This window comes from Saccopteryx leptura, chromosome 10 (genome assembly GCF_036850995.1).
Source record: "Saccopteryx leptura isolate mSacLep1 chromosome 10, mSacLep1_pri_phased_curated, whole genome shotgun sequence".
Lineage (NCBI taxonomy): Eukaryota > Metazoa > Chordata > Mammalia > Chiroptera > Emballonuridae > Saccopteryx > Saccopteryx leptura.
The window spans coordinates 34876126-34899987 of record NC_089512.1 but is presented as its reverse complement, the minus strand read 5'-3'; the positions used below and the strand labels follow the sequence as shown (position 1 = coordinate 34899987).

Below are 23862 nucleotides of genomic sequence, written 5' to 3'. Positions count from 1 at the left end.
TTAAAAAAAAAAGAAAGAAAAAAGAACCTGCAGGTTAAAAGGCATTAGAAATTTTCTCTACTAAAATGAATGTATTAGTCAGGTACTAATCCTTCTAGTTAAAAGTTGCCATGTGCCCTGGCTTGGTAGCTCGGGTCGTTAGAGCACAATCCCCATACACCAAGGTTGTGGGTTCAACCTCAGGTCGTGGCACATACAAGAAGCAACCAAGGAATACATGGAAAGGTGGAACAACCAATCAAAGTCTCTCTCTTCCTCCTTCTACCTCTATCTCTGAAAATCAATAAATAAAACTTTTTTTTTGGTGACAGAGTCAGAGAGAGAGAGAGACAGGGACAGATAGACAGGAAGGGAAAGAGATGAGAAGCATTAATTCTTCGTTGTAGCACCTTAGTTGTTCACTGATTGCTTTCTCATATGTGCCTTGACCAGGGGGCTACAGCAGACTGAGTGACCCCTTGCTCAAGCCAGCGACCTTGGGCTCAAGCTGGTGAGCCTTCCTCAAACCAGATGAGCCCGGGCTCAAGCTGACGACCTCAGGGTTTCAAACCTGGATCCTCCATGTCCCAGTCCAACACTCTACCCACTGTGCCACTGCTCAGTCAGGCCAATAAACAAAACTTAAAAAAAAAAAAAAACTTACTTTAAACACAGTTATAAATTCTAGGCTCTAAAATAAAAATAAAACTTGGCTATAGCAGCAATTTTCAACCACTGGTCACTGACTCTAAAATCTTCATACACAATCAGCATGGTTGCCTGACCTGTGGTGGCGCAGTGGATAAAGCATCGACCTGGAATGCTGAGGGCGCCGGTTCAAAACCCTGGGATTACCTGGTCAAGGCACATATGGGAGTTGATGCTTCCTGCTCCTCCCCTCTTCTCTCTCTCTCTCTCTCTCACTCTCTCTCCTCTCTTTCACTCTCTCTCCTCCTTCTCTCCTCTCTAAAATGAATAAAGTCTTAAAAAAAAAAAAAGAAGCCTCAACTCTAAAAAAAATAAATAAATAAAAAACAAAATCAGCGTGGTTAACTTTCACAGACCTACATGAAATTTCTGGCAGACCAGCACCAGTTCGTAGACCAGTTGTTAAAATCCTTTGGGCTAAAGGATTCTTGTAACTTTTCACACTAACATTAACTTGTTATCAAAATAAGAAAAAAAATTCTACAATAAGTCTTTCTTAAAAAATTAGTCTATTGATAAAATGTAATTTAAAATAGTCATCACCTGACCTGTGGTGGCGCAGTGGCTAAAGCGTCGACCTGGAACGCTGAGGTCACCAGTTCGAATCCTGAGCTTGCACATACAGGAAGCAACTACCAGGAATAGATGCTTCCCGCTTCTCCTCCCTCTTTCTCACTGTTCCCCCCCCCCTCCAAAAATTAATAAATAAAATCTAAAAAATTAAAATTAAAATTTAATTAATTTAGGTGGATGGGAGCTTAGCATCTGATGCAGACATTGTTTTGGTTATGACAAAAAAAGAAAAAAGAAGCTATCATCTATTCATAGTTTACTAACCTCTAAGATTATTATCCCCATTTTACAGACAAGGCTCGGAAGATAATAAAGATCACACAGGCAGTATAATTAAAAGTGAAATAGGTTACTAGGTAGTCTGGATTCAAATTACCAAAGTTCTTTTACTAATTTTCTAAGATGGCCATATTATTTTTTTAGAGAGAGAGGAAGGGTGAGAAAGAGAAAAGAAGAGGGAGAGAGAGATACTTCAATTTGTTGTTCCACTTATTTATGCATTCATTAGCCGATTCTTTTATTTTTTTTAGAAAATAAATTTAATGGGGTTAACACTGATCAATAAGAGTACATAGGTTTCAGGTAAACATTTCTATAGCATTTGAATTGTTGATTGTGTTGTGTGCCCATCACTCAAAGTCAAATCATTTTGCCACTGTATATTTGTTCCTCTTTACTCCCCTCTATTCTAACCCCTCCCCTCCAGGTAACTACTTCACTTTGATCTATGTCCATGAGTCTCAGTTTTATGTCCCACCTATGTGTGAAATCATACAGTTCTTTGCTTTTTCCAATTTATTTATTTCACTCAGTATAATGTTCTCAAGGTCCATCCATGTTGTAGTAAATGTTACTATGTCATCATTTCTTATGGTTGAGCAGTATTCCATTGTATATATGTACCACACCTTTATTCAATCCTCTAGCGAGGGACACTGTGGTTGTTTCCATGTCTTGGCCACTGTGAATAATGCTGCGACAAACATGGGGATGCAGCAACGTTTCTGAGATTTTGGGGCAGATACCCAGTAGGACTGCTGGGTCATAGAGTAGTTCTACTGTTTAATTTTTTGAGGAACCAGCCTATTTTCTTCCATAATGGCTGTATCAGTTTACATTCCTACCAGCAGTAAATGAGGGTTCCTTTTTTCTCCACAGTCTCTTCCTCTCCAATACTTGTATTACCTATATTGTTGATAACAGCCAATCTAATAGGTCTGAGGTGTATCTCATTGTAGTTCTGACTTGCATTTCTCTAATAGCTAGCAAAGATGAGCATCTTTTCATATATCTGTTGGCCATCTCTGTATGTCTTCTTGGGAGAAGTGTCTGTTCAGGTCTCTCTCCATTTTTTTAAGTGGATTGTTTGCTTATTTGTTGCTGAGTTTTTTGAGTTCTTTATATATTTTGAATATTAATCCCTTATCAGAGCTGTTGTTTGCAAAAATCATCTCCCATTTAGTTGGCTGCCTTTCTTCTTGCACATGCCCTGACAGGATTAAACCCATACCCTTGGCATATGGGGACAGTGCTCTAACCAACTGAGCTACCCAGCCAAGGCCTGGCTATATTACTTTAAAAGATATTGGCATTCTTATAATAAAAAAGTGTAAATTAGACATCTTCAAAAGAAACTTCTATTAACAGTATCACCTCCATGTGATAGATCTATAAACCCTTAAAGATTTGGATATTAAAAATTACTGAAATTCCAACCTAAAAGTATACCCTAACAAGTGGAAAAATCTACGTAAAAATTTTCTTTTAATTATTTCCTTCTATAAATAACTTCATAAAAGTAAAGAGCTACACTAACAAAAACACATGCAAATTACACAACATAGGAAGAAATAAAACTATCTCACCTGAGAAATGTACTTTTTCCACAGTGGCTCATCTTCACTGATGTCAAACTCATTCCAGCCATGGAAAGCTCGTCTATGACTTACTTCACTTTTGTTTAGACCATTCTGAAGATCAGCCTATTGGATTTTACAAATGTAAGTTACTGAAAATGTTTGCAGAGAACAAAAGAAGGAAAAACCAAAAGGGTACCTACTGTATCATCACATTTATAGGAACTTCTACAACAGTCAGAACTAATCTATGGTGACAGAAAGCGTATCAGTGGTTGCCTAGGGGCAGAGGCATACACTGGGAGGGATAATCACCAAGGGACACGAGAGCCTCTGGGAATCATGAAAGTGTTCTATATCTTAATTGTGGTGGTGGTTACATTTGTCAAAATGCAAATTGTACACTAAATATGAGTATGTTGTATCTTATGTAAATTATACCTTAATAACAAAACCATTTTTTAATGTAAGCAACAAGGTAGAGTTTAACAAACAAACCAGAAAAAAAAAGGTTTTCCACAGGGAAAATGCAAGAATACAAACCAGCTACACTCACATAAAGTAAAATATCAGTATATTCTAACTAGCTTTCTTTATTTTCATTGTTCTCTAAAATTAGTTTCTACAAAAGAACATTCAATGTGCCATAACAAACTTTCTTATTGTTTAAGCCTATTAAAACCCTGAGGTTGGTATTATCTTTTTCTCTTGGACTGTATCAATCCCAGGAAGAAAATTCATGATTCCTAAATTACTCTAAATAACAAGGTTAAACCTGACCAGGTAGTGGCATACTGGATAGAGTGTTGGACTGGGATGCAGAGGACCCAGGTTTGAAAACCCCAAGGTCGCTGGCTTGAGTGTGGGCTCATCCAGTTTGAGCATGGGCTCACCAGCTTGAGCGCGGGGTCACTGGCTTGAGTGTGGGATCATAGACATAACCCCAGCATTGCTGGTTTGAGTCCAAGGTCGCTGGCTTGAGCAAGGGGTCACTCAGTCTGCTGTAGCCCCCTGGTCAAGGCACATGAGAAAGCAATCAATGAACAACTAAGGTGCTGCAACAAAGAACTGATGCTTCTCATCTATCTCCCTTCCTGTCTGTCTGTCCCTATCTGTCCCTCTCTCTGTCTCTGTCTCTGTCACACACACACACCACAAAAAAATAATAAAGTTAAGACAAACTGGTCCTTGGGATATTTAATGTTCTATGAATACCACCTACATTCTTCAGCCACTGTCTCCTGATTCTTTACTATAACTATCATTAAAGAATGAAATTACCTGCACCCCTAAAATAATTAGTTTCTCTGGCCAAAGTTTTATAATATACTCCTATAACAGAGCCTTGCAATACTGACATATATTTAAAATAAATGGTTTTAAAAGAGTATAAATATAACAATCAAGGAAAAAACTCAAATAATAAATAGTTAATTATTATACTGCGTGTCCATAAAGTCATGGTGCACTTTTGACCGGTCACAGAAAAGCAACAAAAGACGATAGAAATGTGAAATCTGCACCAAATAAAAGGAAAACCCTCCCAGTTTCTGTAGAATGATGTGGCAGCATGTGCGCATGTACAGATGATGATGTAACACCATGTATACAGTGGAGCAGCCCACGGCCATGCCAGTCGAGATGTGGACAGTACAGAGGAAAGTTCAGTGTGTTCTGTGGCTCGCTAAATTCGAATCCGTGACCAAAGTGCAACATGAATATCGGCGCGTTTATAACAAAGCGCCACCACACAAGAGTAACATTACTCGGTGGGATAAGCAGTTGAAGGAAACCGGCAGTTTGGTGGAGAAACCCTGTTCTGGTAGGCCATCAGTCAGTGACGAGTCTGTAGAGCAGGGGTCCCCAAACTTTTTACACAGGGGGCCAGTTCACTGTCCCTCAGACTGTTGGAGGGCCGGACTATAAAGAAAACTATGAACAAATCCCTATGCACACTGCACATATCTTATTTTAAAGTAAAAAAACCAGAACGGGAACAAATACAATATTTTAAATAAAGAACAAGTAAATTTAAATCAACAAACTGACCAGTATTTCAATGGGAACTATGCTCCTCTCACTGACCACCAATGAAAGAGGTGCCCCTTCCGGAAGTGCGGTGGGGGCCGGATAAATGGCCTCAGGGGGCCGCATGCGGCCCGCGGGCCGTAGTTTGGGGACCCCTGCTGTAGAGGCTATACGGGATAGCTACCTAAGGAGCCCTAAAAATCTGTGTGTGCATGTGCTCGACAATTACACCTAAGCAAGACTACAGTTCATAAGGTGTTAAAGAAACATCTCTTTCACGGGGTACAAATTGCGGCTGTTGCACGCTATCAAACCGGGGATAGACCCACACGATGTGCGTTTGCTACAGATATGCTTCATGAGATCGACAATGATACAAGATTTTTGCAGAAGATTGTGTTTAGCGATGAGGTGACCTTCCATATCTGTGGACATGTTCATCACCATAACATCCGAATATGGGCTGCTGAACATCCTCATGCCTAAAGTGAACATGTGGTGTGGCCTGATGCATGATAAGGTGATAGGCCCATTTTTTTTCATGGAGCAGTCTGTGACGGCAAAGTCGTATCTTGACATGTTGGAATTGTATGCAGTGCCACAATTTCCAGAAGGTGTCATCTTTCAACAGGACGGCGCTCCTCCACACTACGCCACCATTGTTCGTGAGTTTCTGGATAGAACATTCCCCCGGTGGTGGATAGGCAGGGGTTCTGTCAAGCCATGGCCACCACGATCCCTGGATCTGACGCCCTTAGACTTTTACTTTTGGGGTTATGCGAAGCAACATGTGTACATTGAACGTATCAACGACATTAATCACTTAAAACAGAATCACAGACGTTATTCACTCTGTTACACCCATGTGTGACAAGAACTTCACTATCATTTGGATGTGTGTAGGGCAACAAATGGAGCCCACATCAAACTGCACTGAATAGGTATGAAATTGGGAAAGTTTTCCTTTTTGGTGCAGATTTCACATTCCTATCGTCTTTTGTTGCTTTCCTGTGACCGGTCAAAAGTGCACCATAACTTTACGGACACACAATATTACTTTTTCCAAAGTTAGAAGTGGGAGGCAGTCAGACAGACTCCCACATGCGCCTGACCAAGATCCACGTGGCATACCCACAAGGGGGCAATGCCCTGCCCATCTGGGGCATTGCTCCATTGCAACTGGAGCCATCCTAGCACCTGATGTGGAAACCATGAAGCCATCCTCAGCACCTGGGCCAACTTTGCTCCAGTGGAGCCTTTGGCTGTGGGAAGGGAAGAGAGAGATAGAGAGGAAGGAGAGGGGGAAGGGTGGAGAAGCAGACGGGCGCCTCTGCTGTGTGCCCTGACTGGGAATCAAACCCAGGACTTCCATAAGCTGGGCCGACGCTCTACTGCTGAGCCAACTGGCCAGGGCCACTAATTATTTTTATGCCATCATTAAAATATGTAAATTCTTAAGGAAAAATTAAAACATTATATTCTTCAAGTTTCAATAGATTGTGCTTTCAAAATTAAAAAGAGATTAAAGTTTATTTGTAGTTCTGAACTTGTACTTAGCTTTTTCTTTAAAAAATACATTTAAAAAAGATAAACTGCTAGTTTCACTTACGTTAATAACTTAACTGACTATTTTCCTAATCCAATTAATCCTTACATAGCACTAACAGTCCCAGTAAAGCTAATAATCTAAAGTGGCACTGTCCAATCAGGTAATCCACTAGCAACATGTAACTATTTAAATTTCAATATATAAAAATTACATAAAATTAAATTTATTTCCTCCCCTAAACTAGCCACACTTCAAGTATTCATAGTCATGTTTAGTGACTACTATACTGCATAGTGCAGAAGAGAATGCTTCTATCATCATGGAAATTCTATTGGGTAGCACTTATGTATACAGTCTATACATTAGCGACTGATTTTACTATCTACTTCTTTCCTCCCCACCAAGCACTTACTTGGAGAATGCTTGCAACTTCACTGACTGGTAATTCACTTGCTTTTTTTGATGTCAATACAGGAATCATTGTCTCATTTTCACCATTAGGAATTTTCTGAAAACGTGCAACCTAGAAAATTAAACCAAAGAAAAAATCTGATATACCAAACATTTCTAATGCAGTATAGAATAAATAAAAATTCAAACAATCACAGCAACTTATTTTCCAGTTAGAAAACAAATATTTTCAGACTAATGAGTATCAAATACTAGTAAGATAATTTTATACTAACCATGTGCTGATTTTTCCAGAAAGCACATTTCAAAAATTAAGCCACCAGTGCCAGCTAGAACACAAAATAATTTTCACATTAAATTAAAAGATGCTATTCCTACACTAGTATAATGAGTAAAAAGTAAAACAGATGTCCTGTCTAGCAGATCCTAATGATTACATGTAGTCATAATCCTCTAAACTCATTATGTTTAACACAAGGGACAAGGAACAGCTAAGCTTTCTCCATTTAATTTACTCCTGTTGGTCAGCTCATTTCTTAACTACTATATGTATCTAGAAAGGACACCTAGCTACTCTACTGAAGCACCATGACAGCAAGTCAGATTTAAAGTCCCAAACACGGGGAAAGACAAAAAGCAAAACAGACCAAACAAGCAGAGGATGCACAGGTTAGTGAAGGGGCTATGAACAAGCAGAGTACATCACAGAGATGATGGCAACCATGCTCCTTACATATGCAGCTTCATAAGCAGATACCTAGCAAACACTGTTTAACATATTTCTAGAAATAAATACCCAACCTAGGCCTCTCTTGGGTCCTACGCTGAGATTCTTTATAGAAAAAAGGGATTTTGAAAAAGCAGGAGAGAGACAAAAAGTTCCACCGAAACTTTTAAAGAAGAAAACACTTAAGTTGTCACACATCCACTGATTAAAATAATAGTGAAACTAAAGTGATCATCTTATTGTCACAGGTCTTCAAATTTTTAAGTAAAATGTTTTCAATCTTGGATAATCAACATTTTTAGAATAAAATATTTTCCTAAAAGGTTATTTGAGGCAACACTTCTTTAAGATAGCAAATAAGATCAAAGAAGAAAAATTCTTAAAATTTCCATCATTAAAATGTCATTATAAAGGCCTGTATGAATAAATAGTTTTTTACACTTAATCCATGAAATGGTAAATAGCTGTGGAAAAAAGGATTACCTCAATGTGACCAAGTTCAGAAACAATCAAATACTATACTACGTTTTTAATCTCATTTATTCAAAAGGAATTGTTAAATGTTTAAGTACCTTACAGAAAAGAGAAGAATGAAATCTTTTTTTTTTCCTCAGGTGAGAAGCAGGGAGTCAGAGAGACAGACTCCCGCATGTGCCCTGATCAGGATATACCTGACAAGCCCACTATGGGGCAGATACGCTGCCCATCTGAGCCCGCTGCTTCGTTGCTTGGCAACTGAGCCATTTTAGCACCTGAGGCAGCCATGGAGCCATCCTCAGCACCCAAGGCCAACTTGCCCCAACTGAGCCATGGCTGTGGGTGGAGAAGAGAGAGATAGAGAGACAGAAGGGAGAGGGGTAGAGAAGCAGATAGTTGCTTCTCCTGTGTGCCCTGACCAGGAATCGAACCTGGGACATCCATACCCCGGGCTGATGCTCTACCACTAAACAAACTGGCCAGGGCCACAAAATGAAGTCTTGAAATTATTTTATAGCATAATATCTTTACATAATTAAGACATTCAAAACCTTAGTGAAATATTGGAAAGTTCATAAAAATTATATGGATATTTTAGGGTCACTGAATACCTTTGTTTCAATCCTATAAAACAAAGTAGGACAGAGGAAAGGATTCACTGAACCATCCCTAAATTAAATATTGGAGAAAAATTTTCCCAAAATGACTTGACTCTTAATGCAATGAGACCTAATAAGTTTGACACAGTTACTTAATTATGTGAGATCATAAAACAAAATTAAGAAGGGCCAATTATGTTGACACTGCCTGCAGTAACAAGGAGATAAAAAAATCTTTTGAAAATCTTTAATTTCTGGCCCTGGCTGGTTGGCTCAGTGGTAGAGCATTAAGTCCGATGTGTGGATGTCCTGGGTTTTGTGCCCCAGTCAGGGCACACAGAAGAAGCGCCCATGTGCTTCTTCACCCTTCCCCCTCTTGCTTCTTTCTCTCTCTGTCTCTCTCTCTCTCTTTCTCTCTCTCTCTCCCCCTCCTACAGGCATGGCTCAACTGAAGCAAGTTAGCTGCGGTCGCTGAGGATGGCTCCATGGCCTCTGCCTCAGACACTAAGAAGAGCTCAGTTGCTGAGCAAGAGATCAATGCCCCAGATGGGCTTGCCAGGTTGGGGCGCATGTGGGAGTCTGTCTCTCTGCCTCCCCTCCTCTCACTGAATAAAGAATTTTTAAAAAAAAGAAAGAAAAGAAAATCTTTAATTTCTAAGATTTCCGTACCTCAGTGTCTTCATATATAAAATGGGAACAAACAGTACCTAAAAATGTGTCAGAACTACATACATTAATAGAGAATTTTGAACCACTAGTGATAAGCACTCAACTAGCTATTTTTCTCCCAAAATTATTTAATATTTATATGTGCACTTCAATAGTACAAGCTCAATACAGACCAAATTACTAATCAAGATTAGTAAAGCTAGATTTGCAATATTTTTTCTATTAAAGTATACTTTTTTCATCATTAATATCAATATATTGCCAATTGCCATCTCTAGTACCCAATATGCAGAACAAGAGTCTTCTTCATAAAATCTTTTCAAAGTAATCCTTTGATAGCTGGTACATAAATATAGGGTCTGTGTTGGAACACACTTTACATAAAATCCCTCAGGAACACTTTCTGGGCTTAAAAAGAGCTGAAAAAAATCTCAAGAGAAGGAAGTGAGACTGTTTTATTTAATAAAAGATAAGATACCAAATGAGCATGATGATAACTTTCTAAATAGTGCATGAAGGGCTGCCATACGGAGGGAAGAACAACAAAACCAAGGCTGAACTTACAACAGACCAACCTCTGGAGTTAGAATGAGGAGTGCTGGGTACGTCTGGCAAAAGCTGGATGGCCATCTGTAAGGGCTGATTTCAATGAATGAAGTAATCTCTCCCACAACAGAGGGAGGCTACAGCAGAGTCAAATCTTGGTTAAAGGCAGCAATACAAACTATGATTATGCTTACTAGATTCTATATCATTAAAATTATGAAAATTATTGAATTTTAATCCTATTTTCTTTATAAGCAAATGTTAGAGATTTACTAGCTCAAATGGTCATCAGTTATATGGCTCATAAGAGTATTTTAATTTGTTCATTTACTTTTTCAACAAACATGGCATTAAGAATTTGTGCTAGAACCTAGGAATAAACAATAAGCAAAAGCAGCTTGGAGTCAGGGAGGGTGGGAAGACAGGCATTATCAAAGAATAGTACTATGAAGGAGAAGTCCACGAACATGAGAACTTACAATCTGGACAGGAAAGTTTTGATGAAGAAGTAGTGCTTACAGATGTGAACATCAAGAAGCTGCCTAAGGAAGGAATGAAAAAACAGAGGGAACTGAATGTGCAAAGTTCTCAAGGAAGGGTAGGGGAGGGATGAAGAGAATGCAGTAAGTAGTAAAAAGCCAGCATTTATTCACATACTTATTCAGTTCTCTCCAACACATAATCAATGCTTATTACATATCAGACACTCTTCTTGGTACTAAGGTCAAAGAAGTGAAAAAATAGGTAAGAACTCCAGCTTACAGGAAACAAAAGACTATATAAATCAAATGTTATACAATAAATGTTCTAGAAAACAAGAAAAGAAGGCTAAGTAGGGAAGGAATTGTTTCATTTTATTTAGCAGGGGCCAGCGAAGACCTCTCCATTAACCCTTTGAGTAGTGAGTTCTTTTCATGCTCTCTGACCCTGGGAGTGTTTTTTTCAAAAAATGAAAGTAGTTCCAGTTCCAGTTTTATTAACTTAAAATCATGTTTGTTTGATAACCAATTTATGGAAACAAGAAGAACATATATTTTCCCTTTTTTTTTACCCCCCCAGAGAGAGGGATAGACAGGGACAGACAGACAGGAACGAAGAGAGATGAGAAGCATCAATCATTAGTTTTTCGTTGCATGTTCCAACACCTTAGTTGTTCATTGACAGCTTTCTCATATGTGCCTTGACTGCGGGCCTTCAGCAGACTGAGTAACCCCTTGCTGGAGCCAGTGACCTTGGGTTCAAGCTGGTGAGCTTTTGCTCAAACCAGATGAGCCCGCATTCAATCTGGTGACCTCAGGGTCTCGAACCTGGGTCCTTCCACATCCCAGTCTGATGCTCTATCCACTGCGCCACCACTTGGTCAGGCCATTTGCCCTTTTTCAATGTTGCCTTACACATGTACGATCTTACTCTGGATGGTCAGGAGGCACAAGGACATATATGAATGTTCATACTACTCAAACAGTTAAGGAAGAATTTGGGCACAGAAACCTGAAAGAAGCCAAGGAACTAACTATTACTAAACATCTATGTAGAGATATCCAGACATAAATAGTCATAAACAAAGAAATAGTATTAAATCTCAGAATAAACATACACTGGTAAAGATGTAGAGAAATTTAAATTCTTGTACTGTTGGTGGGAAGGTAAAATAATGCAGCCACTCTAGAATACAGTCTGATGGTTCCTCAAAGAGCTAAACAGAATAATCATATGACCCAGCAATTCTACTAGGTATATACCCAGTATAATTAAAAACAGAGCTCAGCTATTTGTATGCCTATGTGCACTGCAGTATTATTTGTAAGAGTCAAAAGGTGGAAACAACTCAAATGTCCATCCAGATAAATGGATAAACAAAATGTAGTCTATACATACAATGGATTATTACTCAGCCATAAAAAGAAAAGTTCTGATACATAGGCAACATGAATGAACCTTAAAAACATGCTAAGTGAAATAAGCCAGACACAAAAGGACAAACATTGTATGATTTGACCTATATAAAATACCTAGAATAGGTAAATTCAAAGAGGAAGAAAGTAGACTAATGGTAACCAGGGCCCAGAAATAAGGGAGAAATGGGAAGTTATTGCTTAATGAGTACAGGCTTTCGGTTTGGGATAATGAAAAAGTGTTGGAAATAGATAGCTGCAATGGTTACAAAATACTATGAATGTAATTAATGCTGATAAATTGTACACTTAAAAATGGTTGAAATGGCCCTGGCCGGTTGGCTCAGTGGTAGAGCGTTGGCCTGGCGTGCAGGAGTCCCGGGTTCGATTCCCGGCCAGGGCACACAGGAGAAGCACCCATCTGCTTCTCCACCCCTCCCCCTCTCCTTCCTCTCTGTCTCTCTCTTCCCCTCCTGCAGCCAAGGCTCCATTGGAGCAAAGTTTGCCCGGGTGCTGAGGATGGCTCTGTGGCCTCTGCCTCAGGCGCTAGAATGGCTCTGGTTGCAACAGAGCGACGCCCCAGATGGGCAGAGCATTGCCCCCTGGTGGGCGTGCCGGGTGGATCCTGGTTGGGCGCATGCGGGAGTCTGTCTGACTGCCTCCCCGTTTCCAATTTCAGAAAAATACAAAAAAAAAAAATGGTTGAAATGGAAAATGTTATATATTTCATCACAATAAAAATTGCTTCACAAAAAGAACGAAAAAAAAGTGATGTTACCACCCCTTCTAATCTAAAGAACTGGACTGTGACATTTACAAATTAACCAAATGAATCTAGTTCCTTACTCAAGCACAGATTAATACAAATATGTCCAAATCGGTATCACCATTATGCAAGCAACAAAGAGTAGGTTTGATCAACTCCCTACAGATAAAACTTGTAATGCAGAATTCACACATCACAGTCACTATGACATCCTCAAATATCTAAAAACCTAAAGGTGAGGGGTTGTCCTTTATGCATTCCTAGATCCGAGCAGAAAAGCAGAGGTTAAGGCTGTTCTTCAAAATGAAAGCAGAATATGAAACAGCGGTCTCTATAAAAGTCTTGATATTTTCTCCCCTCAATCTATTCCTTCCAACTTAGTATTTTAAATCTATCCCCTCAATCTCAGTTTTTGCCCCACAAATCACAACCTTCTTCCTCTCCCAAAGTAGATCTTTTCATTTCCCATGCTTACCTAATAAATTCACCCTTACCAGAATACTAAGTACTTTTTTTCTTTTTTTCTTTTTTTTGCAAGAAAGACAGAGAGAGGGACAGATAGAGACAGACAGACAAGAAGGGAGAGATGAGAAGCATCATTTCTTTGTTGCGGCACCTTAGTTGTTCATTGATTGCTTTCTCATATGTTCCTTGGGGGTCTACAGCCAAGCCAGTGACCCCATGCTCAAGCAAGCAGCAACCTTGGGCTCAAGCCAGCAATCTTAGGCTTTAAGCCAGTGACCTCTGGGCTCAAGCCAGCAACCATGGGGTCACATCTATGATCCCACATTCAAGCCAGTGACCCCGCACTCAAGCTGGTGAACCCATGCTCCAGCCGGATGGGCCCACGCTCAAAACAGTGACCTCAGGGTTTCAAACCTGGGTCCTCTAAGTCCCAGTCCAATGCTCTATTCACTGTACCACTGCCCAGTCAGGCAGTACTTTCTTATAAAAAAAAAAAAGGTAAAAACAATAAAGACTATGACAACTACAATCCCACCAACCTTCCTCTCTACCTATCTAGTTCATCATACGCTCAATAATGTTTTACATGTTGGTAACTGGACCTTTTTTCTGAGCCATGCAATCAATGTAACTCTGGTATTAATGTTGGCAGACCTATGCCACCCTTTGGGCAATTTCTCTACCCCGCTTACAGAATTCTTGGTTCTTCCCTCTTTCTTTGGCAAATATATTTCATCTGTTATCCTATTATAACACACAGAAGAATGAATCACTGATCCTTTTCAACTTTACCTATATTTGCCATATTATCTCCAACTTGGGGAAGAAAATTCTACTTTAAGAATAAAGTCCTTCTTGAAGTACTTTATAAGGCAAATTTGTACTTCTTACCACAACTATGCAATTTTTTAAAAAGTCAATCATACATTCTCTTGCAAATTCCAATTAACTGATCCCAAGTTTCAGATTTTTTTTAAATGTCCAGACCGAGTAAAAGCAGAAGTGTTTCATTTTAATTCTCAGCACACAGTACTCTTTAAGATTCAGAAATAGACTCTGACATTTAATCCCAACTGCTAGCTGTTGAATACAATTGTAAACCATCTGTCATCCAATTGAAACAAGTCTTACATAAAACGAAAAAGCCAATCCAAACAGGCTCACATTTATAATCTGCTGTTAAAAAAAATAATAAAATAAAAAAGCCCTTTTACTCAATGGTTAGGTTTATTTTGAAGAATCTACTACTCAATACTTTTGTTTCTGCTAGCCAATGACCTAAGCTGCCTACAAGGACACAATCAGGGAAATGAATTTCTGATCAGTATACACTAAAAAAAGCCATGTTTAGAAAATTCACCCCCCACCCAAGGCAAGAAAACACCACTTTCATATATGGACAGTAAAAACATAAAGAGAACTGAGGGGTCAAGTTACACAGAAAGCTAAGACATCAGAGATTCAGTCTGCCACTCCAATAGTTAGGCAACTTGAATTCTGCCTACATTGGTACCAGTTGTTTCTCTACTACACCAACAGAAACTGGTAACAAATAAATAAAAAATAAATAAAAATCTAAGCTTTCTTAAACAAAAGCATTCTGAGCCTGCCCCCTCCAAGGAAATCACTGTTCCTACTTCACCTTAAACACTAACACCCCATGAGTATCTCTAAAAGTAATGTTATCTAATAGGAGACCGTAAGACTTCTATTAGCTATATTTAATTTGGCATGTATGCGTTACATGTCCTAATAATACTGCCCTTCCTGTAAAAGGATGATTTATCCTCTATTACTAGTAAGATATATTCGTTTAAGTGGCTAACTAAATAAAAAGTCCAAAACCGCACCGCGGTCATTCACCTATGTGGGAAAAGAAGTCTACCTCTTAGTCTCACTGCCTTCAAGCTGGCAGCAAGCACATCTCCACAGAAGAGGCAGCAAGTCCAGCCTCTCATACCCCATACTCTACAAAGCTTTCAGGCCTTGAGTCTTCTTGTAACATCTCCCCCTACACTTCTGAACTAACCACTCACCCCTAGAACCTCTATCACAGCTCCTCAAACATGTCTTCTCTCTACAAGAACTGTGGGTCACATAAACCAGTGTTGCCCATGCCTGGCACACCCTTGGCTCTCAAAAACTATTCAAGGGATAAAAAATAAGTTAATAAGACTTCTCCCTTAACTGTATCAACTAACATTACATCTCTAAACAATAACTGTATGTATATTCCTATAATTAAGAATTAATTAATACCAATAAATTCATATTTAAACCTTTTCTTTCCTGCTCGACAGTGAGGGGGTAGGGAACCTCTTCACTTCCAAAGTAACTAAAGAGGTCAAAGGAGGTCAGGGATCCAACTGTTTTCACTTAGACGCTAATGCTCTATTTTTCCACATTACAAATAACTGCAGAATACCTGGATAGTTCTATACTTGTTTATGAATAATTGGACTTCTTTCTATTAAAATCCAAGTTCCCATGCTAAAAACATGCCCTGGAGAAGAAAGGTAAAGGTAAAAGGGCAATCAAAAGTCTCTTAGTCAAAAAAGCTCCTCATTCCTGGGCACCTATTTGTATAACAAGCAATTTCTATAACTTCATCATTAACTCATATGTACATTTTTAATTCCTTGCTTCAACCTCTAACTGTTTTAAGATATAACTAAAGACACCACAAAATAATACTACTGAACCAAAGTGGCCAAAAGTAATTTGGCATGAATCAGTAGTTTGAATGAATTCTTACTTGTTAACTATATGGTTTTAACCCTAAAGTGTAAAGAACAATAATTTCTAACTATGAAACTTTCACAAGACCCTTTCATTTTGAAAAATGAATTATCTGCCTTAAAGGATCTCCACGAAATACAATGTCTTCATAATTCTAAAGCTTTGACATAAAAAAAAAAGTCAGCACACTAGTAGTTTATGAATGTACAGAAACATACTGCTCACAAAAACTAGGGGATAATTTATAGCTTCATAGTCATTTTGAAATATCCCCTAATTTTTGTGAGCAGTATAATAGGAAAAGAACTAGTAGTAGTAAGAGGAAGATGTTTACACTTTTAATGTGTTAAATGCAAGTGGTGAGGCTGACTGCTTTATTTGTATTACTTCATTCAATCTTTGGAAAACTCTTTGAAAGGGCATTATTATTTCCCTGTTTTATAGATAAGGAAACTAAAGGCTGAAGAGGTAATCTGCCCAAGGTAAAAAGAAACCAACAAAATTAGTAAATGGTATAAGCCAGGAACTGAACCAATGTCTAAGTCTAAACTGGAGTAGGAAACACCAGGACTCTGTCTTCCAACTTGGACAACAACTGCACTGGCAGAATCTCTCTAATTTAACTATTTTGGATCTCTGAAGACTATTAAAGGCTTGCAACTTGCAAGAGAAGGCTTAGATGGTAAATTGCAATTAATTTCAGTCAACTTTATTTCTTAGCACAAGAGCAGCTACTATCCTTCCACCCTTACACACACACAAGCCCGCAAACGTGTTCCCCTACCCCTCACCCATGGCAGGCAGCTATGTACATGTTCCCGGAACAGCTTACACACAGTTTATGAGAACCAGGGGTGGCAGGCAAAAAGCACCCTGTCCTTCAAATAGGTGGGTCCCTCACTGCTGCTTGTATTCACGGAAGTACATACAAAAAACAAGGGCATCCATTGTTGTTGCACCTCCCGCACTGTTGCAAACCCTCCCCCTCCAGCACCAGAAGAAGGGCTTCCAGGGAATTTAAAGGGCCAACAACCATTTTTACCCCCTATTCATTTTTCTCTTTTCCCCTTTTGAGGGCCAGACACTAAAGACCAGAATATTCAAAAACAACCACACGTATAGAGAAAGTAAAAATTCTCTGTGCATGCCCAAAGAATTACAGGAGCTCAGAAACAATCTCTGAAGAGTTTAAGCTGATGATGCCCTGCACAGAAATAGCCTATAACAATAGATTAAAAAAATACATGGGAAGTCCCAAGGAAGGGGTAGAATCTGATTTCCAGAATTACTACTTTATTAGATTCAAATGTCCAGTTTTCAACAATAGTAAAAAAGAAAATCACAAGGCATGCAACAAAGTGGGAAAATATGGCCCACTCAAAGAAAATGTCCCTTAAAAAAACCTGATGGACTTTCCACGCTACCTAGAGAAGGTCTCATACGGCGTTGTTCTCGAGCCTCATGAAAGTTAAAGGGAAACTTCCACAATGTCCAGAGCCCTTGATGTCCCAAAAATGACGGAGAAGGATGTCCTCAAATTCCTTGCAGCAGGAACCCCCTTAGGTGGCACCAATCGTGACTTCCAAATGGAACAGTACATCTACAAAAGGACAAGTGATGGTGTCTACAGCATAAATCTGAAGAGAACCTAGAGCAAGCTTCTGCTGGCAGCTCGTGCCATTGTTGCCATAGAAAACGTATCCTCCAGGAACACTAGCCAGCCAGCTGTGCTGTCACTGGCACCACTTCAGTTGCTGGTCACTGCACTGCTGGAACCTTCACTAGCCAGATCCAGGCAGCCTTCCAAGAGCCGACACTTCAGGGGGTTTCTGATCCCAGAGCTGACCACCAGCCTCTCACAGAGGTGTTGTACGTTAACCTGCCTACCACTGCTCTGTGCAACAGACTCTCCTCTGGGCTGTGTGGACATTGCCATCCCTTGCAACAACAAGGGGGCTTACTTGGTGGATCTGATGTGGTCAGTGCTGGCCTTAGAAGTAGTTGTCCCTTGCCATATTGCAGTTCACTTTTCACGGTCTCACTGTAGTGCAGATTTTTAAATCGTATATATCTAATTTTGTATCACGGATTTTTCACTATATCACGGGATTTTGTGGTATATAGGTATTTTGATATATTTATTATTTTAATTATTTTTGTGGCAAAATAAGCATTTTCTAGCCTAAAAATTGAAAACAATATAAAAATATTAATTAAAACACATTAAAAGAATATTAAATCGAAATAAAATACATAGCGTACAGCAGATGAGTAGACAAAGGTTTGCACCTATGGAAAACACAACTACAGATGCTTCCACTTGAGCTAGTTTGCCCACGTGAGATCGTACAGGACACACTATTGCCTGAAAGATGGGAGGTGGCCACCAGAGCACTGTGTTTACATAAGTTTAATAAGAGTGTAGAAAGTGTTTAAGAGCATAGGACGTGTTTATAAGAGTGTGGGAAAGGTTAATAACAGTGTGGGAGAGTTTTGTAAGAGTGTGAGGAGGGTATATAAAGCCTTAAAATACATACAAATAATAAAATATAAGGTCACCACTTCACAGATTTTCACCTATCACGGGGGGTTCTGGAACCTCACCCCTGCAATGGACGAGGGACCACTGTACTGCACATGCCTGGCACCATCTCTTATGAATACCCATGGGAGGTCATACTGGATCTCTACTTCTGTAGAGACCCTGAAGAGACTGAAAAGAGCAGGCCACTGCTGAAAAGGCTATCACCAAGGAGGAATTTCAGGGTCAATGAACTGCTCCTCCTCCTCAGTTACTGCTCCTCAACGTAAGGCCGCAGACTGGTCTGAAGGCTCGCAGGTACCCTCTGTGCCTGTGCAGCAGTTTCCTGCTGAAAACTGGAGTGCTCAGCCTGCTACTGAAGACTAGTCTGCGGTGCCAGCTACTCAGGCCACTGAATGGGTGGGGACAACCACTGAGTGGTCTTAAGCTGTTCTTCCACAAACTCTTAACAGAATAGAAATTAGGTTGATGGAAAATAAAGTTTCTTAAAAACAAAGCAAAACAAAAAAACTCACAACATGATGGTAGATCTACTAGACAAAGACTTTAAAACAACACCTTAAAGATGCTCAAAGAACTAAAGGAAGATGTGGAGATAGTCAATGTGGGAACCCTAACAGTAAAGACCAGGATGTGAGCTCTGGTTCTTATGAGAACCTGCAAGCAGCACTAGCTCCCCTGTTCTGGGCAGCCTGCCCAGGGCCCTGCATATTTGGGCTAATTTAGCCTTGGTTCCCTGGCACTTCTAGGTCAGGCGCCCAGAAGATTGCCTCTTAGGGCATGGGCTAGCTAACACAGCAAGTTGACATCATCACATTGATGTAATGGTTGATATGGTATTGGTTCCCTGCTATTGTCCCTAAACCCTGTATCTACCTACACCAGCACTGCTAAGCAGAGGACACAGGAAATTGGAGACATAAGAATTCAGGAGACTTGAGACTTAAATACTGAGAATGGGGTGGGAGGTGGGGGCATCAGAAGCAGAAGTAACAGCAGCAGCAACAGGAGCAGCAGAAACAGCAGAGATGAAGCAGCAATAAAGCATTAGAAAATGTACCACTCTGCCTTCGACTCCTTGTGCTTTTCTTCACCTTGAGGATCTCACCATCTAAATCAGGGGTCCCCAAACTATAGCCCACGGGCCGCATGCGGCCCCCTGAGGCCATTTATCCAGCCCCCACCACACTTCTGGAAGGGTCACCTCTTTCATTGGTGGTCAGTGAGAGCATAGTTCCCATTGAAATACTGGTCAATTTGTTGATTTAAATTTACTTGTTCTTTATTTTAAATATTGTATTTGTTCCCGTTTTGTTTTTTTACTTTAAAATCAGATATGTGCAGTGTGCATAGGTATTTGTTCATAGTTTTTTTTATAGTCCAGCCCTCCAATGGTCTGAGAGACAGTGAACTGGCCCCCTGTGGAAAAAGTTTGGGGACCCCTCATCTAAATCAACCCTCGTGGAGCAGGTGTGTTCCGACAGTCAAGAAAACTCACATGAACAAAACGGATATATCAATAAGGAAATATTGAATACAAAACCTAAAAAGAAACCAAAAAATATTCTGGAGCTGAAACTTTAACTGAAATAAAAACTAAGGGGATTCAAAGGATGATTCAAGCAGGCAGAAAAAGCAGCAGCAAACATGAAGAAAAGTCAATAGATATTTAGAATCTGAGAAAAATCAATAAAATTATTGAAGAAAAGTGAACAGAGCACAAGGGACCTGTTCATGACCAACATGCACATGATTGGCCTCCCAGAAAAATAGACAGACAAAGAATATCTAAAAATACAATGATCAAAAACTTCCCAAATTTGATGAAAATCAAATACAAATATCTAAAGAAGCTCAAACAAACTCCAACAGAATGAACTCAGAGTCATACACTAAAACACATAATAATCAAAAGACAAAGAGAGAATCTTTGTAGTCAGAGAGCCTGACCTGTGGTGGCGCAATGGGATAAAGCGTCGACCTGGAACACTGAGGTTGCCGGTTCGAAACCTTGGGCTTGCCTGGTCAAGGCACATATGGGAGTTGATGCTTACCTGTTCCTCCCCCCTTCTCTCTCTCTCTCGCTCTCTCTTTCTCTCTCACTCCTCTCTCTCTAAAAATCAATAAATATAAAAAAAAATCTTTATAAAGTAGAGAGAAGTGACTCACTGAATAAAAGGGATCAACAATAAAGGTAACAGGCAAGTTTTTCATCACAAACTATAGAAGCCAAAAGGCAATGGGTCAATATATTTCAAGAGCTAAAAGAAAAGAAATTCAACCAAATAGCCTATTCTGAAAACCTATACTGCAAAAGTGAAAGAGAAACTAAGACACTTCCAGATTAAAAAGCCGAAAAAGTTCACTGCCACTAGTCCTGGCCTGCAAGAAATGCTTTTAAAAAGCCCTGCAGGTTGAAATAAAACACTAAAAAATACCCTGGGCTTGCCTGGTCAAGGCACATATGGGAATTGATGCTTCCTGCTCCTCCCTTCTCTCTCTCTCTCTCTCTCTCTCTCTCTCTCCTCTCTAAAATGAATCAAGTCTTTAAAAAAAATAAAATAAAAAACAAAAACAAAAAAACACTAAAAAATAACTTGAAGCCATATGAAGAAAATATCTCAATAAAGGTAAATACATAGGCAATTATAAAACTAGTATTACCAGAACTTTGGTTTGTAATTCCACTTTTGTTTTCAATGTGATTTAAAACACTAATACATCTTTAAAAGAAACTGAGTCTAAAAGCTAGTACTATAACTTTGGTTTATAACTTCACATTTTGTTTTCTACATGATTTAAGAGACAAGTGTATTTTGAATTATGTTTCTGGACATACATGCATAAAAATGTAATTTTGGGACATCATCAACTGAAAGGAGTGAGGGCAGAGACCTAAAGGAACAGTTTATGAATGCTACTGAAGTTAAATTGGTATAAATCCAAATTTAGAATGTTATAACTTTAGGATAGTAAATGCAATACTCATGATAACCACAAAGAAAATAGCTATAGAACATACACAAAAGACAATGAGATAGGAACTTATACATTTACGACAAAAAAAATCAACTAAACAAAAAGAAGGCAGTGATACAGAAAACAAAAAGCTGTATGACATAGAGCAAACAGCAAAATAAAAAAAATCCTTCCTTAGTCAAAATGGAAGGAAATTTTGAAATATGCTAAACTTTGAGGACATTTTGTTAAGTGAAGTATAACAGTCACAAAAACACTGTATGATTCTACTAATATGATGCACCTAGAATACACAAATTCATAGAGAAAGTAAGTATATTAGACGTTTCCAGGGTCTGGAAGTACGCAAGAAGGGGGGGGGGAGAAAGAGAGAGAGAGAGCACATGCAAGAAAGAGAGAAAGAGAGGAAGGGAGAGATGAGAAGCATCAATGTATAGTTGTATCATTTTAGTTCAGTGGTAGTCAACCTGGTCCCTACCGCCACTAGTGGGCATTCTAGCTTTCATGGTGGGCGGTAGCAGAGCAACCAAAGTATAAATAAAAAGATAAATTTAACTATAGTAAGTTGTTTTATAAAGATTTATTCTGCCAAACTTAGCAAAAATCCGACATAAAGTACTCGGTAAGTACTTTATTATTATATGCTTTAACTTGCTGTAACTCTGCTTTATAAATTTTATAAAGTAAAGTGACTTCTCTACTTTATAAATCACCATCACTGTGGAACCGGTAGGTGGTTAGAAAATTTTACTACTAACAGAGATACAAAAGTGGGCGGTAGGTATAAAAAGGTTGACTACCCCTGCTTTAGTTGTTCACTGATTGCTTCTCATAGGTGCGGGGGTAGGGGACTCAAGCTGGCAAGCCTGTGCTTAAGCCAGTGACCTCAGGATTTCCAACCTGAGACCTCAGCGACCCAGGTGGACCCACTATCCATTACCCTACCACCAGTCAGGCAGAGAGTTAAGTATTTAATAGGTACAAAGTTTCAGTGTGGGGTGATAAAAAAGTTTTGGAAATAGTGGTGATGATACACAACACTGTGAATGTACTTAATGCATTCTATATTTAAAAATGGTTAAAATAGAAAATTTTGTTATATATATAAAGTCTACCAGAAAGTTCTGTCCGTTTCTATCACAAGTTTCGACACGTAAGCACATGTTTACTTGGCGCGTGTGTGCCTCTCTATTTTTATCACTTAATGTATACATACTGACGTAGCAAATTAACTAAAACAAAGTTGATTCACGTTAGTCTTATGTGTGAAGCGATAGTGTGCCCATCCATAGCTACTGATAAAGTTCATTTATGCCACTGTAATTTTTACGAATTTCAACAAGAAAGAAATGCTACAGAAGCATGTCTGTCGCATCCACCATTCTCCCCGGACTTAGCACCCTCCGACTATCACTTGTTTTTGTCTTTACAAAATTTTTTGAAGGGCACAAAGTTCAAAAATGAAGAAGATATGAAACAAGCACTGGTTCAATTTTTCGCATCAAAAGATAAAACATTTTTCAAAAATGGGATATACAAATTGCCCTCACGCTGGCAGAAATCATTAATAATAATGGCAATTATATTATTTAATAAAGTTTATTGACGGTAAGAAAAAATTGTATTTTGTTTTATTCCAAAAACGGACAGAACTTTCCGGTAGACCTTATATAATACAACTTTTAAAAAATAATGTAATATATCAAAACCATTAAACTGTACACTCTAAATGGGTGAAGTATATGGCATCTGAATTTATATAGCTCAGTAAAGCTGTTCTGTTTTGTTTAAATCTAAGAACAAACCTTCTTAACCAAAAGCAACCTTAGTGCAAAGAAGCTTCTTCTCATTTTCTTCCCCTACCACACACGGCCCAAAAAATCTTGGATACAGCAGATGTTTTTGAAAGTTGTGAAAAGGACAAAACCAGTATATGTCTAAGAATTTCTCACAAGGTTAGAATACGAAAACTGTACAGTCTTCTAAGGCCGACAAAGCATTTTATAAATTACCACATGATTAAAGGAAAGGACACACCGGTAGACTGAGTAGATTTCTTGCTAGGAGAGCCATCATTATTAATAACTCAGAACCACTAGGTGTCCCATTAGGCTCATCTTGTTTTATATTTTATCAGTAACTCTACCTAAATAGCATGCTTATCCAAGATGATATCTACTCAAAGTTGGAGAGGGGCAGCCAGCTTGCATCATAATTGAAATGATCTTATTAGGCTGAACCAGTAAGTAGAAGCAGCACAGCACCACATTTGCATTTTACAAAGGTATATAGTATATACTGGTACTTATTAGAGATAAGTGTAAAACCAAAACTCAAAAACCAACTATTAAAGT

General features: G+C 38.9%; 1 protein-coding gene and 1 pseudogene across 6 annotated transcripts in view; one reads left to right on the top strand and one right to left on the bottom strand.

Annotated features, from left to right (window-relative positions):
* Positions 1–23862, bottom strand: part of ATP2C1 (ATPase secretory pathway Ca2+ transporting 1) — a 153625-nt gene that overhangs the window by 77469 nt on the left and 52294 nt on the right. For 4 of the 6 annotated variants that reach the window (XM_066351271.1, XM_066351273.1, XM_066351277.1 and 1 more), the window contains 2 exons: positions 7106–7216; positions 3126–3242 (listed from right to left, as the gene is read on the bottom strand). In XM_066351271.1, coding sequence (XP_066207368.1) covers positions 3126–3242; positions 7106–7216 — 228 coding nt within the window. Of the gene's footprint in view, positions 1–3125; positions 3243–7105; positions 7217–7379; positions 7434–23862 lie in introns of all 6 variants that reach the window. The other 2 variants (XM_066351275.1, XM_066351276.1) reach the window with 1 other exon arrangement.
* On the top strand, positions 17475–18955 carry LOC136382193 (small ribosomal subunit protein uS2-like; annotated as a pseudogene).